This window comes from Schistosoma haematobium, chromosome 5 (genome assembly GCF_000699445.3).
Source record: "Schistosoma haematobium chromosome 5, whole genome shotgun sequence".
NCBI classification, from domain to species: Eukaryota; Metazoa; Platyhelminthes; class Trematoda; order Strigeidida; family Schistosomatidae; genus Schistosoma; species Schistosoma haematobium.
The window spans coordinates 6,869,754-6,890,942 of record NC_067200.1 but is presented as its reverse complement, the minus strand read 5'-3'; the positions used below and the strand labels follow the sequence as shown (position 1 = coordinate 6,890,942).

General features: G+C 35.9%; 1 protein-coding gene across 1 annotated transcript in view; it reads right to left on the bottom strand.

Moving 5' to 3' along the window:
* GOLGA7_3 (Golgin sub A member 7) overlaps nucleotides 1-21,189 on the bottom strand; it is a 62,065-nt gene that overhangs the window by 34,275 nt on the left and 6,601 nt on the right. The window contains exons 6-13 of the mRNA XM_051217392.1: nucleotides 18,335-18,948; nucleotides 15,314-15,384; nucleotides 14,369-14,554; nucleotides 10,771-11,400; nucleotides 9,120-9,282; nucleotides 8,406-8,830; nucleotides 7,189-7,665; nucleotides 4,958-5,469 (exon numbers count right to left, since the gene is read on the bottom strand). Of these exons, the coding sequence (XP_051064788.1) occupies nucleotides 4,958-5,469; nucleotides 7,189-7,665; nucleotides 8,406-8,830; nucleotides 9,120-9,282; nucleotides 10,771-11,400; nucleotides 14,369-14,554; nucleotides 15,314-15,384; nucleotides 18,335-18,948 (3,078 nt within the window). The remainder of the gene's footprint in view (nucleotides 1-4,957; nucleotides 5,470-7,188; nucleotides 7,666-8,405; nucleotides 8,831-9,119; nucleotides 9,283-10,770; nucleotides 11,401-14,368; nucleotides 14,555-15,313; nucleotides 15,385-18,334; nucleotides 18,949-21,189) is intronic.

Below are 21,189 nucleotides of genomic sequence, written 5' to 3'. Positions count from 1 at the left end.
GTAACTCAGACTCAATTCACTATGTTAATTTCGGTGTGTATGATCGAATGTATGTCTGTACATTAACTCTTAAGCTTTTTTCCTATTGGTTTCAATGTGCAGATAATCGATAATTTATCCACACCCGATTAACTCTCAAATATATATGGATTTTTAATAGACTCACACACTCACTCTGTTTCATCGTGTGCTTGCTCACCGTACGCTTGTGGATTATTATTATTCATTAACAATAAACTATCTCTATAACTGGTGTTCAGGCTTTTTAATAATCTCGAGTAAATTCGCAATTCTACTAGGAGATTAAGCCTACCTAAAATACTCAGTTACGGGATATTATTATTTGGAGTCAGATATTGAGGACATTATCCTCAACATATTGGTGACCCGCCTTTAGAACGCGCACCATTTTCCTACAAAGTCTGCTGCATTCTTCTCAAGAGTATCATAAAGAACTTCATATTGGAATTATTATTATAATTAATAACAATCCATTGACAGTCATAATAAATTCACTCATAATATTTTCCCTTTGGAATTATTACTGTATATTCTCATATATATACCCAAAGTGACAATTTTTCTTTTCGGTGAGTCTTATATATTTTTTGTTGTTATTTTTGATTTCTTCATATTGTATATTTCAAACCTCAGTTTATTATTATTATTGCTCCTTCGTACCATGTCAGTTGATAGTTCGTTAAGCCTTTCATCTAAATCTATTTCCGTGGGTGCCATCTCTGTACCTTTACCTACTTTTAATCCACGAAAGGCTGAACTCTGGTTTGCTCGCTTAGAAAGCTTTTTTGTAGCAAACAAAATCACAAACCAGAGTACGAAATTTAGTTATGCAAATTCACTGCTGCCAGATGACGTCATTGAACAAGTGTCTGATGTCATTTTTAAGCCGGATCCTGACTCACCATTCGATTGTCTAAAAAGAGAGGTCATTCGTGTCACATCTCTCACCGACCAACAGACAATTGATCAACTTTTAGCCGACGTGGAGCTAGGTGACAATACACCGTCACAGTTAAAACGCCACATGACAAACTTATTAGGAAATCGTACAGTAGACAAACGTCTACTATATCAATTGTGGCTCAGACGTCTCCCTCAAAACATTCAACAGATACTAGCAATTGGAGACGAAGACGTTGATTTTGATAGACTAGCAGGCATAGCCGACAGAATTTACGAACGGTCCAAGACTCACCTTGTATCTCAAATCCAATCAAGCTCAGCTGACGAGATCGCCGAGTTACGACGATCAGTTGATACCCTTACGAAACAGATAGCTCAGATCCAATTATTGAATGCCTCCCACAGCAAGCGTAGAGGAACATCCACAAGCTGTAGACGACGTAGTCCAAGCACTACTAGACACAACATTTGTTGGTACCATAGAACATATGGCAAACAAGCTAGAAAATGTACTCCGCCTTGTAACTTTGCAAGCACACAGAAAAAGGAACGTCAAGACCGTAGGTTAATGACGACTGCACTCACAGACCACAACTCTCAAGACAGTCGTCTATTATATGTTACAGACAAAAGAACCGGCACACAGTTTTTAGTCGACACTGGGGCAGAGGTTAGTGTAGTACCACCTACTGCACTCGAGAAAAACACACCTGATCCCAAACTAAAACTACAAGCTGCAAACAGGTCTGACATCAAGACGTACGGCAAAAGGCGGTTGCAATTAAATTTCGGTCCTAAATCTAATTTTTCCTGGAGTTTCATCATAGCGGACGTCCTCGTTCCTATAATCGGCATTGATTTTCTGCAATTCCACAAAATACTGGTAGACGTCAGAAATAGGAAACTTGTCCTTGCCGAACAAAGTAAAGAAATTAGAGGATTTATATCAAATGAGACTTCCATACATTTATTAGTTAAACCTCGTCACGAGAACGACAAATACGTCAATTTACTTAATCAGTTTCCAGATTTATTACGACCGAGTTTCAAACACGACAAACCGACGCATACCGTCGTACACCACATAAAGACAGAGGGTCCACCAGTGTTCACACGTCCAAGACGCCTTGATCCCTCTCGTCTGGCTATCGCAAAGAACGAATTCAACAAAATGATTGAGTTGGGCATCATACGCCCCTCCGATAGTCCGTGGGCATCACCGCTCCATATGGTACCTAAGAAAAACTCTTCCGAAGTTAGACCGTGCGGTGACTATAGAGCTCTCAACAGCCGAACCATACCAGATAGATACCCTCTCCCACATTTGCATGACTTCACTCATAGCCTATCTGACGTGTCGATCTTTTCAAAAATTGATCTCGTCCGTGCTTACCATCACATTCCAATTCATCCAGATGATGTTCCTAAAACAGCCATTACTACCCCCCTTTGGACTATACGAATTCGTCCTCATGCCTTTCGGACTAAGGAATGCTGCACAAAGTTTCCAGCGTTTTATTGACCAAGTGGTACGGGGCTTACCGTTTGTGTATGCTTACATAGATGACCTACTTATAGCAAGCAAAGATGAAAATGAACATCTAACTCATCTGAAAATGCTTTTTGAGAAGCTAAACGAGTATGGGTTAGCGGTCAATCCTGACAAATGTGAGTTCGGAAAACAATCCCTCACCTTTTTAGGTCACGTACTTGATAAGCAAGGCATTAAACCAGTTCCTGAGGAAACACAAGCTATCAAAAATTATCCTTTGCCTGATTCATTCAAGAAACTACGACGTTTCCTTGGGATGATCAACTTTTACAGACGTTTTATCCCTAAATGTGCAGACTTAGCAAAACCACTAACTGATTTATTGAGGGGACGAGCTAAATCATTAGCAATGACACCGCAAGCAATTCAAGCATTTGACCAGTTGAAAAGCGCTTTAAGCACAGAGGCATTACTCGCACGACGAAAGGTTGATGCACCTTTAGCAGTAATGACCGACGCTTCTAACGTAGCAGTAGGTGCTGTACTTCAGCAACGTGTCAATGAACAATGGCAACCCCTTGCATTTTTCTCAAAAAAGCTAAACGCAACGCAAACAAAATATAGCACATTCGGTAGAGAACTGTTGGCTATCTACTTAGCCATCAAACACTTTCGCTATATATTAGAAGGCAATTCTTTCACGATATATACTGATCACAAACCCCTAACTAAGTCCTTGATGCACAATCATGATAAATATAGTCCGCGCGAAATTCGTCAACTAGAATTCATTTCACAATTTGCAGCTGATATACGCTATATTAAAGGCAATGCAAATGAGGCAGCAGATGCACTATCGAGATTAAATATCAATACCTTCTCGATCCCTGATATAGATTATCAAGAAATGGCAAAGCATCAAAAGCTCGATACGGAGCTACAAAAGCTTTTGCAGTCTAAGGAAACGAAATTATTGTTCCAAAACATCCCCATAAACAACAAGGACACCTTAACTTGTGATACCTCAACAGGTAAAACTCGCCCTTTTGTACCTTACGGTATGAGACGAAATATTTCTGAGAAAAAACAGACAACTGTAAAACCGTCTAAACCTGCAGCAGAGCAAGCACCATTCAAACTACCTGCAACAAGCAGCACTTCAAATCAAAGTTCAGCAGCAGCACAAACTACAACAAGATCAGGAAGAAGAGTGCATTGGCCAGATAGGTATGTAGCAACCAATATATTTATCTAGATCAAATCCTGAGACTACTCTTATAACACATAAAAATCCTACTTTATTTTGATTACTATTTTTTTATTGGCCCCACGGATCATCATTATGCTTACATTTTAACTTGATACAATTCATTAATGTTAAATATACACTTGTATATACATGATATGAAACGTTTCAACCCACAAGCTGTTATTACAATTTTACGCTTACTCATCATATTGAGTTGTACTTTCATTTTAAAAACAGTTCCGTTCTTTATCTCTTTGTCGAACATAGATGTTAATCCAATTTTTTTTGGTACATAAAAACATCAATGTTCTGGATGGGAGCTTATGTGGCAAGCCCATTTCACTATTGTATCATTTATCTAGTCATTGTAACTCAGACTCAATTCACTATGTTAATTTCGGTGTGTATGATCGAATGTATGTCTGTACATTAACTCTTAAGCTTTTTTCCTATTGGTTTCAATGTGCAGATAATCGATAATTTATCCACACCCGATTAACTCTCAAATATATATGGATTTTTAATAGACTCACACACTCACTCTGTTTCATCGTGTGCTTGCTCACCGTACGCTTGTGGATTATTATTATTCATTAACAATAAACTATCTCTATAACTGGTGTTCAGGCTTTTTAATAATCTCGAGTAAATTCGCAATTCTACTAGGAGATTAAGCCTACCTAAAATACTCAGTTACGGGATACTATTATTTGGAGTCAGATATTGAGGACATTAACCTCAACAACCTCCACATTCATTGATACCACTATTGCTACCGATTTGATATCCACCTTGATAATTCCATCTCGCTGTGATGATGTATTGTGGCAACTTGATCTGATGCCAGTTTCTATGTTGTTTAAGTTCGACTAATTACATTTTCCGAAGTGTCTATATTTAAGAATATCGAATGAATAAGTAACCATCACAATTTATAGTCTATCATTTCTTGAAGTGTAGAATACAAATACTGCCTTCGTAAAAATAGCGTCATCAGTTCTAAGTATCATCATCACTTGGAACAAGTGTCAAGTAAAGTTTGTAAATAAAATCCGTTTAACAAAGTCGAAAGTTATTCAATTAGCTTTAGAAATACATAATAGATAGAGACAGACATTAAATACATACACATGCACACAGATAAGCTTTAACTACGGACAAGATAGATGTAATAAACACAATAGAGAGGTAGATATCCCATAGAAGTAACATACAGACAAGAACTACATACACACTAACCCATAAATAGATAGACAGATATTACATAGACACATGTATAAATACACACTAACCTGTAACGAACACCTTGATCGGTCAATACTGACTGCTGTATCAATTGTTTGCCACCACCAAAAGTAGTAACAGTGGTATTAGTAGTATTATTTGAATTTTCATTCAGCTGAATCAACCTGGAGTTTGTCATCACAACATTACCACTACCAACACCACCTACCGCTAATGTTGATGGTTGCGATGGTTTAATTAGGAGAGCAGTTTGTTTAGCTTTTACAGCTTGTGCTTTAGCTGTACGCGCTTGTTGCGCTTCCGTGCCTAATGTGGTCAAACGTTGTACCACTTCATTATGACGTTTTTCTAGGTTTTCAATTTCTGCTTCTAATTTACTAACTGCATTCAATGCAGCCAAACTAGCTTTTTTATCGTTTTCAGCGGCTATATATCGATGCTCTAGTAAGTTATCAATACGGAAACGTAGCCGTTTACTAGATGATAACGATGATGAAGAGGAGGGATAACTGTGCTCCTTATCAATCGGTGGAGGGAAATGAATTCGATTGGAAAGGCACTACAATGAAGGATAGAAAAATAGCAAGGACGAATATAATACCTTATTTTGGTACAATAATGTATCAAAACAATTAACCTTGACGTACATCGTCTTATTGTTTCATTGAAAAAGAAAAAAGATGGTACAAGTTAAACATGGTAAAATTAGATGATATAAACTTTTATAATTGGATGATGTGTTGTCCAAACCAAGAAGTGGTATCAATCCAAGAAGTCATAATCTGTCAGAATAAGACCTTGTAGGTAGCCTCAGATTAGCTTTTTGAATTTAACACAATTATCGTAGGCAATGCCCCCCAAATGCCCTGGTACGGCCGAGAGTGAGGAGAGTTCGCTCTCCTTCTCGAAATCCTCTCACATAACCATGTGTATATAGCCTCTGTTACGGAAGTCCTACTCACTGCCTTCTCGTGTCGGGGCTGTCGTTTACAAAATTGAGAGGACGAAAAGCGAATGTCTTGCGCTTTAACTCGGTTGGTGGACATGGAGAGTCCACTAAGGGAGTTGGAAAACCCTGATTCCAAACCAATGGTGCACATGGGCTCTAGTATCCTGAAGGAACAAATGGCGTATGAACCAATCATTGGTCACCGGCTACCATGTGACTGCATCTCCTTATGATGCTCCACCGCCTTGTGGATCAGACCTTCAGGTCGAGAGCTCCGAGTGTGGTCCCCTAAGAAAACCACCTGTTTCGGTTTGGGCACCCGGGCAGTATCACAGCCCTCACACATAGCAAATGAGATTTGTGTAGTGCATATGTATTTGGTGCCTCCTTGTACCAATATCTGTGTTAAAATAGATAAATAAATAAATAAATAATCGTAGGCAATAGCTAAGGATATTATGTGATATGGCTTAATAGTGATCTCAATGGCTCAGATGCATTCCTAATTGTCGTTTGATATATATTCCTTTTATCCTCCAAATTCATTCTTTCTTCTAGAATCATATTATCTATGTCTAAAATCTTTTTCACTACCACTTAGAGTACAACTATTTCAACAACTTTTTTATTTATTTTGATAACTGTATCTCTCTGTACTGATGTGGTGCAACAAGTTAAACAAATGTACATATGCGTTAGGTTATAAATTGCTAATGATCAACTGAAACAGTGTATCACAACTTATAGACTACGATGTATTACTTTCCAGTTAAGACCTTAATTTACAATGAAATTACCTACTCACTACTACGACATATTAGTATTAAAAAAACAGGAAACCTAGAAAAAATCCCTGTCGACCAACTCTTAACCCCAATATACTAGACTGCAATTAAGTGCTAATTAACTAGGAGGATACATCATATTTCTTAATCAGAGAACAGTAACTCAGTTGGGGAGTTTGACTTTCAGACATTGATTCTCAGTTTCCAATCCTGTTTCACCTACTATGACTTAAGCAACTGGGTAGTATTTACACAAAGCTGTATCTAGTGAATGAGTAAAAATTTCGTAATTGACAAACTTGATCAACACTGAATAGCAAGTATTGACCGTGGAATATTTTTGGGCATCGCCCAATTCTTTTCCTCATCATTGATAACTATGAAGGGAAATGAATCTATGTTAACGGAAATGATACAACTGAAGAGAGAAATATTAAAATTGTATAGCATTACACTAAAATTAAAGTTCAAACATAACAGAACGTATTTATTCAATAATTTGCCCACAGGCGATGTAAACGATTACAAATAAAACACAGCTTACATAAGAAATATTTAACACTGGATTCTTATTGTCATCATTAATTATTTTACCGTCATTTGTATTATTATTGATAGATGATGTCTGACCTGAAAGTGAATCTTTTCTCTGTTCTATTTTGATTTCTGATGCATTACAATTTTCATGTAATCCATCTAACTGATCAATTTTATTTTTCTCAAAATTATCATTCATTACATCTTCATTCATATTATTTTCATCTTTCTTTACAGTGATCATATTACCAGAGTCTGGGTACTTCTTTTTAGCATCATCATCAATATGAGATGATGACGATGGATTCATTTGAACATTGTTTGTTGAAGATTTCAATATTTGTTCATTTAGGCTACATAATACATCAGATGGAATAATATAAGGATTTCGTTTAGGATTTAAATACAATGGAATACCGGTAATTGGATGTAGTACATGTCCACGACATTCGCTTGCTTTTGGTGGTTTAACAGGCATTTGATCCTTTAAAAAAATAATAAAAGATGATTATAGAGGTAAATAAACTTGGAACACTAACAGACAAAAAAATGACCAGTTTTTTTAATTGAGTTGGTATATCGTAAATGACGCAATCGAGCTACAGTGGTTGGAATGTTTATTCTTTTAGATCCCACATGCAGCTTAGTTGGAGAGCGGTAAAACTAGAAGCTGGAATCGTACTGCTGGTTGTATTTGGGTATGAGGAAAGATGTTTCCTTGAAGAAATAGAAACCGCAGTGAGGCTGTCTTTCCCAAATAGGAAGATACAACAAAGAATAATGGCTTTACAAATACCACCCCACAACATGCCTCACGGATTTCAAATGTGGGTAGTAAGGCCTTTAAATCGTGAAGCCAACACATAGAAAACAACTCACAGAAAGGTCGCGTGCGACTATCTGTAATTAGATGTCGCTTAGGCCCTGTGGTCACGCTTCCAGGTAGCCAAGACTATATCTAACCCTGTTTTCTTTGCAGACACCTCAAGAAAAAGTATCCTTCCACAGTCTGGGCAACCGGAAATTGTGACAACCGCCTGAATTTCGCTAATAGCACTCAAGATGACCCAAAAATAGTGGAAATTTAACAACAAATGTTTTCTCGTGACAAAGTCATGCCTGTGTGACTTTGACGAAAGCGTTATTCACCACTCACAACGATTAGGTTTTGAATAAATAATCATGAATTTTCTGATAAATAAAAAATATATAAGGGGAACTCACTTGTAAATACTCAGGACAAACACCCCACCCAATTCCGTGTTGGAGACCGCGTGGATTACCACGACGATGAAGTAATAAACGATTACCCGATAAAGTAGCAGTTAGTTCCAGCTGACGACCAGAGGATATTGGAGGGTGGATAAGTACAGCATGTTCAGCCATTCGACCAGCATTACTACGAGTTGCACTTAGCCACATCCAACCATCGCCACCTAAACGACGATATTCTTCACCACGAGTCTTCCAAACAGTATGTCTGACTGGACGAGGAGTTTTTGTACGTATAAGATTTGTTGGTAGATTAGCTGGATTTATGTTACTACTACCAACACCACCATTAACTGTTGAACTAAAACGATCAAATTGTCGTAAACGCTTATCTTCTTCCCTTTGAGAAGCTGTCATACGTTCTAGAGTTAAATGACCTATTGCAACGTAAAAAAAACACTGGTAATTTTTCAAAAAAACATTTCCACTGACCTATCCAGCATGTAAATACAATTATTGAGAGCGTAAAACCCTACACTTTACTTCTACTTGTCTGAATAAACCGTTCGTAAAATTGAATCAACGAACAAATCAAGTGCGAAGCATATAACTTATACATAGCAGAATTCTTAAATCCATAACCATGATGAACATTAGTACTTTAACACATTTCACTAATAATATCAATGAAAATGGTGTAGATCACCAAATTCATTATGAACATACCAAGTGAATTGAACCAGACGCGTTGAAAACATACAGAACGAATGGATGCTTCTAATCTGGCCAATAAAAATGCTAAATCAGATGGAGACTTAGAATGTAAAACATCCTTAATCCAATTTGTACGATGAGCTCGCCAAGCTGGAGTGTAAAATGCTAGTGGAATCTAAAATGTGAAGAAAAAAAATTTAAACTATAGAGAATGAAGAAAACAGCTTTCAATACAATGTGGAGGAAAAATCAATTTAAATTCGGATATAAGTTTAGTTTTCATTAAGAAAAAAACATTTAAAGCAAAGAATATTGGATTTATGTGCCATACGAGGGGTAGTGAAACTACTCAGTTTCTCAAACTGAAGCATGTAGTGGTATATATATATATATATATATATATATATATATATATATATCATTCACTCTCGTTTCTTATTCTGATTTGGCAGGAGTCAAGTGAAGTATTGCAGTCAAAGTATTCTATCTAGTGACGACATAACACATCGAGAAAAAGTCAAGAGCAAATCAAACTTCCGTTTTGTATTAGAGGATATTTTCAAAAGATTTCATATACAGTTAGGAATGTATCCCCTAACACAGCATTCACAATTGTTACTTTTAATTAATGCTATCCATACATCCATAATACTTTTTCAACATTAGGGAATGGAATACAAAAAAGATGTAATGAAGTGAAACTTTGAGAATAAATACATAACACTCTGCTGTCAAAAAGAGTGGTGATATAAACTAGTTAAATAAGATAGTATACAAAATACTTTCGATAAAGCATTCCTATAATGCATAGACATAAATGTTCAAAGAAAATAAGAGGTTATTTAGGTATGTACTCTTCAACTATGCTCCTTCAGAGTATAGTGGTGAATATCTCCAACTTTTACATGAAAATCTAGGTCGATTTCTGGAATAGCTATTTTAGCGAAGTGCTAACTCAATGATTATGGTGGCTGACTTTAAGCCACGGGTTTGAACTCGAGCTCCATCTATTACCGTTTCAGTGAAAAGGTTGTAGATTTTCTAGCGCTAACATTCAATGTGGCTCAAAACTATGTACGCTGATCTATATCTAACTGATGAGTTAATAATAATAATAATTCAACTTTATAACAATACAGAATAGCAGGAATGATGGAATCCTGGCTGTGCCATACAGATTTCATAAAACTCACGTATGAATATATGCTGGAAACTGAATCAAATAATCTTTATGCTGTAATGAACTGTGAGATTAATAATGGATATTTGTAAAATAGTATATACTTATTATTATTTATTTGTTTGAACAGATAAAGAGTGGTACAAGGGGAAGCCAAAAATAAATGCTCCACCGAATAGTAATGAGGTTGTGAGGAGATAAAGAAAAGTGAGTATAATAAAAAAGTATACTTAAAAAAGAGATTTATAAGTTTGGTGACAGGGGTGAGTGAAGTATGTACACATAAAATAGTCCATTCATTTACCAGGTACTTAGGTATGAATTGCACTTTAATTGTGAAAGTCAATGACACCACGACTCGGTGACCCGAACCGAAGTAGACAGAGCAAGGCTCGAATTCGGAACATTGCAGACTAAACTGGAATACATTGACCACAAAATCACGGCATACAAAAAAAAGAAACATTGTTAAACTTTACTTACTTTTGATTCGAAATGACAAAGTGTCAATCGTAATAAATTCAACAGTTGGTGTGGACTAGCTGGCCAACATTCGTATCGAGTAAAATCAAAATCACTGAATTGAGGTAATTCAATAACACTAGCCATCATATCTCTGACGAGTTTGAAATTATTAGACAATTCTACCGGATCGATATACGCCCACATATCTGTACATAATTCACTTACATTGAATTTATTCGACAATAACCGTCGACGTTCTTTTTCTTCCATATGCTGTGCACGTGTCAACGCAACATTTACACTATCTGATATCAGATCATCTGCAGTGACAGTACTGTTATTACCATTATTGTTATTATTATTATTATTTACAGCATTTGAATTCCTTGTACCACTTGGTGTTCTTTTAAGTTCACTTAAATCATCATTTCGGTGACTGTCCGGCATGGCGGTACACTCTTCTCCAGTCCAGACTCCAGACGTATATAAATTTGTCCATGATCGCCAATTTCCTTCATCTGAAAAACGATAGGCTAGTAAACAACATTCATTGGAATTCGGTAACCAATCTGGATCGATCAGCATATGTAAGGTAGATATTTCTTGAGGTTCTAATATTGTCGGTGGATAAGTTGCGACGTCATCATCCTAAAAGGATAAAATGTAGCATAAGTGATGGTTAAATTTATACAACTTAAAATAAACAACATGAAAGTTAAACAATTGACTTTCTGACATAATTATACTTAGTGTAACAATCCATGTGTAATGTTATTTAAAGCTAAGAAAAATAACCTTAAGTAAGTAAAAAGTGATCATTATCAGTATAGGGTTGTGGAGATTATTGAGTTTCACTATAATTACGAACCGGTCAATGTTAGACCACCATTGAAAACCTGGAAGCACCGAACGACCGTTTCATTTTAGTATGGGACTCCTCAGCAGTGCATATCACAAACAGCTAGACGAATCTACTAGTCGACTTCCGGTACTCCTTAATAAATAACTTCTCATTTCATCTTCTCGAAACATATTCGCGATTTTTAGATTTTTTTCATCATGATTGATACACTATTTCGGATTATTTGTGAATGATCTTGTTAATTCCACCCCATTGTGATAATGTGCTGTCGTAACGCAAATTTGTGCTAGGCTTTACTACATTGATTGTGACGCGCTGAATGAGAAAACCCTTATTCGCTGGCAAACAAGTGACCTATAAAGTTTATGTTTTTAAACTACTTATGATGAAATTAAATTATGTTTAATTTGTACTGAATGATTTACATACAAGTATGTTATTTTATTAGGGAAAGAAAGCCTATTTTGTTGGACAAATGACTTAACTTCCGATATCGATTCATTTGGTAAGGACGGGGACGGAAGCAAGGAAAATCATATGAGTGATTTAATTCCATGTAAAGTTAAAAATTACCCACATTGCATTACTGCAGATTTATTATCAAATGATCAGTAGTGTATCCATTCATTTAAACAATTGAAAGCGAACACTGATAGGTTACCATTTGAAAGTTTTAACTACTGATAGGTAAAGATAAGATTAATTTTGATAAAAAATATGTAGTACAAGACAACACTGACGAACTTCCTCGAGTAAAAAACTTAGATTCAGGTTCCCCTACCTATCTCCAACCACTTAACATCTTAAGACGAAAAGTCAAATCAATTAGACCAGTGGCTACATTGCAACCTGATTGATGGAAAAGGAAAGGACCAGAAAAACATAATATTGGTCACTACTCAACGATCAACCAATTTTAAATGTGTCTTAAAGCTATCGCAACCTGAATAACCTAGTGATAATGTCTCAGAGTGCAGTTGAGTGACGAGGTTTCGGATCCCACAGAGAGGACCAATGTCTTTCAGGATAGTAAATATTGCTTATTAACGAGTGCTGACTAACACGAAAGCTGAATCTGCGATCTCCTGACGGCTACTTTCGAAAACGTAACACAGTAAGAGGGGTCATATAATAAAAACCTAGGACTGCATGAAGCTCAAGAACAAGAAAAAAAAACAAATAAAGGGACTAGTTGATTAATTTAGAACCTTATTATAATAAATCCTTCAACTACGGATCATCTATTACTGACTTTTCTGTCGATACTAGAATAGTACCAAAGAATTAGTATGCGATTATTTGTAAGGATTTGAGTTGTCCTGCAGTTGGCACTCGTGATTGAAGCATGATCAGTCTTTATTGGCAGATTTTCGTCCTGTACGGACAGTCTCAATACAGTTTGGTTGCAATAAGCTTCTTTAAAATATATGAATTGTGACTAGAGGTAGAATTGAGCAAAGTGTGTTTTTTCCTAACTAGGACTAGTCAGATGAATGTACCTCCATCCTTGTGTCGATATTTAGATTGAGGCTTGAACGCAACACTCTTCACTTCAAATCTCGGCGCCTTATACATTGAAATACTGAAGCCAGATGAGCACTAATAAATTTTACAGCACATGAAAAACCTAACATTACTTGACTTCGTGGTTGTCTTGGTTACAATGAAATCTGATGGACACACAATTTCATTGATCAAAAGTAAAGATCCATACAAAATTAAAAACTGCCTTTATTCGACTGATTAAGAAAATTATGCCGTTATATGAGGGAGAAATAAATAAATAGCATGACGGTCAATTGGAATTGGATTTTTACATTACGAATAAAGCAGGTCCTTTTAATAATCTTTACGCAGTAGATAACATGACTACCAACAAACATATTCATCCAAGTAATCACGTGCAGACACACTGAGATATGCTCAGAGCTGCACCCGCTATTCAAAGACTAATGATACTACCATATAGTTACAAAAATAGATGGTGAATAGTACAAACACGAATCTAATTGTTGAGGTGCATTTTTAATCCATGGAGTTAGCGTTTTATGACAAATTAACAAAAATACCAATAAGCTGATGAGAAACCATGGATTAAACAACGACAAACATTTCAATCATAATTGTCAGGCTCTATCAAGAAGCTCGATGAATAAACTTATCACTTTTATACTAACAGAATAACCAGTGAGAGGCTACGACCAATCAGGTAGTCTAAAGTTTAAGGGCTTGCAGAGGCATTAAATTATAGCATTGATACCTGATAAGATCGTAGATGCTTACTGCTGGGGAGTTGAATACTGGGATGAAACAACTATCCAGTGACCCTTATATTTCAATGGCTATTTAAATAAGGTCGGTCCCGCAGTATAAACTGTAGAATGATTAAAGTTGTAGGAAAACTTGTTTTGATTTTTGATTCCAGTAGTTCGTTTCATGACTGAGTCAGTCTAGCGATGTGTGAGTACAAAATTTAAAATAACGATCTAAGCATTTGGAAGTGACCAAATATAGAGTAAGAAATACTCCAAACAAATAGTTTCCTTTTAAAACAATAATACAAGGTATGATAGAACTGGGCAAAACATCATATTACAAGGACTAAGAACAAAATTTAGTTAATACCATTAAAGTTAAGAATCGAAGCGGACAGTGATGCATTATTATTATTATTATTATTATTATTATTATTATTATTATTATTATTATTATTCTCTTAATCGTGATTGCAAAATAAACAAACATAACACTTACAGAAGTTTCTTTTACCATATGAGTAATAACTTGGTCTCCATTACCCACAATACAACTATTCTCGTCTGTAAGAATCAGACATGCAGAAAGATCCGAAGGCTGTTTATTCAAAAGAGCCGGTAATTGTTTTGGTAAAGTTGGAAAGATAGGTACATCCGCTGATGGTAGACTAGAAGCTGCGATAGCCTACAAAAAACACAGGTTATCTATGGGTTGTATTGATTAAAAGCCTTAAGCATTTTAAAGAGAAAACAATAAGAGATTAATTTAAACTCATACATATCATAAATTGATTGATATAATCCGATCAGCACTAGGAAGGATTTGATACATATGACAATGGTCATTATTCTTTGATCATTAGACGTAAAAATATATTAAAAGATTTTTCTCTAGTTAGCAGGGCTGGGACGCATCAGAGTAGTTTAGCTTGTCTTGTCATTGTGTCGCTGATCCTTTGTTTCGTCCACCGATTTTAGGTGATCTCGTAAACTCTTCAAACATAACATAACGCTACCCGGTCGGCCAAACAGAAATAGATGAAGTAGGATTAGATACTGGGATTTAGTGGCCAAAATTTGAAAGCATTGACCACTAAGCCACTATTTCTCAATTTATTGTAATTGGATAATAATATTATGCACATTTGTGGTATTGTACACATATTTTGTTAGAAGCTAAAAATACAATCAATCTGCTGAAACATTAATCAGTAGCGTTGGGTTTAAACAAGCAACAAAATGACTGGAAATGAAATGCCTGAACTAGCAATATAGATGAGAGCTTTGGTAACCTTTGGTAACTCTACATGTATCATTTGGTACACAGACACGAGGAAATTACGGATACTACCAAGTTTTATGATTTATTATCATTAGTTTTTAAGGTCAGGAATGAAAACAGGTATGTATTATCAGATAAATTTTACCATAAAAAAAGACTTACAAGTCTCGTTTTAGGATAATCTGGTGTTTCACCGTGAGTTTTTATCGATGTAGTAGACTTTTTAAAAGAAGCTGTAAATGTTATCGAAAACAAAAACAAAGTGTGATAAAAAATTTTTACTAACTCTCACATTTCTATTATCAAAAGAAAAAGAAAACAAAAGATTAGTGCTACTTTTTCACTGTTAAGATTAAAACTCTATCGTAGAAAGAATCATAGTCATCACAGAGCGCATGATATAAATGACACGTTACGTATCACTTACGCCTACTCACCTTGATGAAGATGGTGTTAGTCGATGTAGGAATAAGTCAGAAAAGAGCTAGACAACAGTCTAACAGAAATGTAGCATATATTTATAAAGCCATTGGCTGCTGTTTTGAAACATGTTGGTAGATGTAGACTACCTAAATGAGGTTAGTGCAATAGACATTGTGTGACATGACTCAGAATCGGTTATTATGTCTCAGATGCATGTTGTTTTAATTTTAACACATATATATTGGTACAAGGAGGCACCAAATACATATGCACTACACAAATCTCATTTGCTATGTGTGAGGGCTGTGATACTGCCCGGGTGCCCAAACCGAAACAGGTGGTTTTCTTAGGGGACCACACTCGGAGCTCTCGACCTGAAGGTCTGATCCACAAGGCGGTGGAGCATCATAAGGAGATGCAGTCACATGGTAGCCGGTGACCAATGATTGGTTCATACGCCATTTGTTCCTTCAGGATACTAGAGCCCATGTGCACCATTGGTTTGGAATCAGGGTTTTCCAACTCCCTTAGTGGACTCTCCATGTCCACCAACCGAGTTAAAGCGCAAGACATTCGCTTTTCGTCCTCTCAATTTTGTAAACGACAGCCCCGACACGAGAAGGCAGTGAGTAGGACTTCCGTAACAGAGGCTATATACACATGGTTATGTGAGAGGATTTCGAGAAGGAGAGCGAACTCTCCCCACTCTCGGCCGTACCACGGCATTTGGGGGCAGATGTACTGTTTATTCTATTCCAGATCTTGGGTTACAGTATTCCTTCATACATATCTTTACATCCTATATTTTTGTACTAATCTTCTCGCTATCACTGTTATTACATTATTTATATTTCTTTACTATTCATTTTGTTCATTTAATCTCATCGTGACAAACTGGCCCTAAGCATAGATGCGTGAAACTCTACGTTGATGATCATGACTGATATAGAAATCTATTGGGACGAAAGCTGATGCTGTAGTAATAAGTAGCGATAAGGTGTAATGAAGACAACAAATATATATTCATAGGTTCTAATCAAATAAAATTATATGTCCGAATGATGAGTCAATACAAACATTATATGAAATATAAAGTAGGATCTTAACTTTCCTCAATCTCAGCTACTCAGGTACATATTCGACTACATGACTTAAAGCTAAATTTTAAATGTGAGAGCTGGTGATGCTACAACACGGCTGGCAAACAAACCGAGGTAGGTGGAGTGAGGTTCGAATTTTAGACTTAGCAACTGGAAGTTGAACGGATCAAGATAAAAGATATAAATTGGTTGAAATCCTGTGAAATAGTTAACAAAGAATTACACGACATAGTTACATATAAACAAGCTTCCTTTGTGTTATAATATGACTTCTGACAAGAAAAAAGTATCAATTCTCACTGGCGATAATTGCATTGACAGTAATCGAATACAATTTTATGTACGGCACCTATTTGAAACACCTTGCTTCAATCAAAATAATACTCGGATTTTGTTCAGCTCTGATTTCAGCTTGGTCGAAAATGTTGGATGCATGAGTTTAGAGAAGAAATATTTCTCCAATTAATTGAAGAGAAATACTTATCCGCTCAACTTGAAGTAATAGTATCTTAATGAGAAATTCAACAAATATTAAATATATTATTGAAAAATGCTTTATTTCATATAAGTTCGACCAGATTGTGTTACGAGGATAGTTCTGACAATCAAATCCTTGAGTCACAATTAAATCAGAGCACGTTGACTAATATGTTTCCAACTAATTAGCACTAGCGAATGAATTCAGAAGGTACTAGGTCCCTGCATGGATTTTAAATACGCCCTGACGATTTTACAATAATATCTGTGGTGCTTCAAATATTGGAACATACTTTTGTCCGTTTCACACTTATTTTGATCCAGAGCTTATCGAATGAAGTACTGTGTTTAAGGAATACTATGTGGTGTAAGCTATAATACTGACGACAGGAAAAAAGAAATTGAATTCAAGATGCCGATCTCAGATGATCAACTTAATCGAATTCTTCAGCAGAAGAGGCAGCCAAACATGTAAATGCGGTTGATTGAGGTTCTGATTCAGCAGCTTAATATCCAGTGTTACAATTCCCACATTATTTCAGCTACTCCTAATAGTGGTGTTGCCAATAGTATTCCTGAATTCACTTATGATCCTTCTCTACATGATTTAAGCGTTTGGAAGATACGATTAGAATAGAATTTTGTAGGCAGGATGATGCTCCAAAGATTAGGTTATTGGTGTGTAAGCTTGAGAAGAATGAACATACAAGCTATTCTGACCACATTCAGTGGGAGTTTCCTTGAGAGCTCAGTTAAGAGACAGCAATCTAGCTATCAAATATATTCGGGGAGTCATCCATACTTTGATATTAAATATCAGGGTCTTAATATTGCTAGAGGTGAAGCTGATAATTACAGTAAGTTACCAAGAACCAACTACATGTGAACGTTTCTAGCTACGTTTATTGATGACTGACCAATTCAAATATTCGGTATTCATCAGGGCTCTAGTTACTCCAAGGTGCTGAGATCAGAACTCGACTGAACTAAGATCCGAATATATCACTCACAACACTCAATTGCGTTGGTTCAACACCTTAACGAACTATAACACTTGAGGTACTGAGAACCTTACTCTGTTGGATGGTGAATGTAAGTTTCATTTTTTAAAAAAATAGAAGTATAACCGCCTAAACATGAAATAAAAGAATAATTACACGAATAATTTCGGTGAAGAACTAACCTCGTTCAACTTCCAATACTGAATAAACATACACTGTGTCTGGACTATCAGCTGTCAAGTTGCAACCTTGATTTAAATCACTATTATTAATTGAAACTGATTTATAATTTGGTCTTGATGAACAAAAATCTAGGAAACCAGATTCAGTCAGTTTCTGTGTAATCGCCATTTCATTACGCATTCTAGGCAGTAAAGCATCTAAACGATAACAAAGCCATGGTTCCCATTCAGTTGATAGTAATTCACGAATATACATTACTTGTTCAATGGATGAATAATAATAAACGCATGGTTCATTAGCATATGAAATTGATGGATTACATTGATATTTTTTATAGTTCTTTTGTTTATTAAACGTCGGTATAGGTTGACTACTATCACAATAGGATACTTTTGAAGTTAAATTGAGAGAATCGTTATTGGCAGAGTCAGTTGTGCTATTAGCATTATTATTATCATCATTATTATTGTCGTCGATATCACCCTCATCATCCTTTACTTCTGGATCATCTTCCATTAATTCACGACCATATTCCATCTCCCATGAACTATCAAAAACCCCATCGTGAAATCCCACCAACTGTGGTTCACATTGACTAAAGTCAACCGGTTCACTACAATGAAACAGTACATCATTATTAATGTAAGAGTAAACTAACAATACAACAAAATTTAAAGTTAGTTTTACACATTATGTAGTATTTTTTGACTGAAAGCATTAGAAACAAACAGTTGTAAACAATGTGGGATTTAGAACAAATTTTAACTGTACTAGTTCCTTGTTAAACAGGATAGATTTCAAAACCGAAAATATGAAATATTTCATTATCCTCTTACTAACTAGGATGTGATAATTAATCACTTAGTAATAATTATTAGTGTAGTATTTAATTTGGCATACTAATGAATCAAATATATAAGTAGATTTGTTACCAGGGCAGATTGTTGACCAGCCTTAAGTTGGAATGGGCTGATTAATCTATTTTTAACTAATTGGGATTCCATAAAATTCATATTTACATTCTAAGTAAACTCAGGTGTTTGATTACCATATATTTATTGTTGTAGTTAATAGAATATATAGTGTAAGCTCCAATTCTTGTTGTAAGTAGGAAAGAGTTGAGGAAAGTATCTTATACAAGGAATACTTGATAGTAGAACATAACAGTTTACATTAGACGTCTAATTTCCCAAAACAAGTAAGCAAGAGACATTATCTGCATCTTTTCTTTGAGAAACTATTATTGAAGGAAGAAGTTTCAACAGTCTATTACTCTCCATACACAATGTTTCACGATGATAGAACAAGTAATGAGATCCTCTTAATCCAATTCAGTATATTTGTTTATTTACTGATATGTAAACATTGCTACGAACGGACACCAAAATATATATGTGCACCACAAAAAGTAGTTACCATTAGATTTGTATGCAGGCTGAAATACTTTCCAGGTGCCTAAACCGAAGTAGGTGGTATTCTTAGGGAGCCACGCCCAGAGCCTTTGACCCAGAAGTCTAATCCACAAGGCAGTGGGATAACATTAAGAGATGCAGTCCCATGGTAGCCGGTGACCGAGAATAGGTTTATATACCACTTGTTTCCTCAGGATCCTGGAGCCCATATGCACCACAAGTTTGGAATCAGGGTTCTCCAACTCCCTTAGATGGCCCTTTCGTACCCACAAACCTGGTTTATGTACCGTACATTCGTTTTCCGTTATCTTAATTCCGTAAGCAACACGCCCACCGTGAGCAGGTAGTGAGTAGGGATTTTCTAGAAGTGGTTATACACCAATGGCCATGAGAAAGCATTTCTAAGGGGAGAGCAAACTCTCCCCACCCTCAGACATATCAGGGCACTTAGGAACCTATATATGAGTACAATTTAAAAAAAACGCTTAAATCTACTTTTCCATGAATAGTTAGATAGTGTCAAAATTTCGTCACAGCTGTAATTTAGTAGTTTGAACACTCAAAATTTATAATACCAAAATTAAATCTGCTTTGTCTAAGATTTCCGAGTCGGTGCAATAATGTAGTTATAATGTAAAACGATTAGATCAATAATTCCACAATATGGAATTATACAGAATTAATGAGATGTATTTTTATTCATATCCAGGAAAACTTGAAAAGATGGCTCATTTTATAACACAAAATATTATGTAACCTTGTAAATGCTGGGGTTTTGGATTAGAAGTCAAAGTAAACGGACTTAGAACCACTGTATTGAACCTTCAAATTTACCATCAAATTACATTGACCTGAACAGCTAAACACAGAAGATTGTCAGTTATAGGAAACTACTAAGATAGACTGAATTTCTGAGTTGTGCATGAAGGGAGGCTCACAGATGTGTTCCAAAAGAAGACCGATGTCAGATAAGACTGACTTATCTTGCCTTTCCTCGTTCTTTTGGTCTCTAATTGGATTGCGAAGACTTTCAAATCTCAGGGGAAGCACATAATACGGTGGACACTCTAGATGCAACTCGGTGATTTGAACTTCGCAGATGACTTGGTCTTTTTTTCCTACGGATGGGAACAAATGCAGATGAACACAATCAGTGTAGCACCAGCTTCCAATGCAGTAGGCCTCAATGTTCACAAGAGGGAAGGCAAGATCCTGAGATAAAACACAGAGAGCAGCAACTAAACTACATTTGATGGCAAAGCTCTGGAAGAGGTGGGAACCTTGACATACTTGGGAAGCATTATTAATAAAAAAAGAGGATCTGATACAGACTGACAAAGCGAAGAGAGAATTCCTACTACATAAGAGTACCTGAAACTCAAAAAACTATCACACAACGCTTAAGTCAAAATTTCCAACACCAACTTTGTATGATGCTGAAA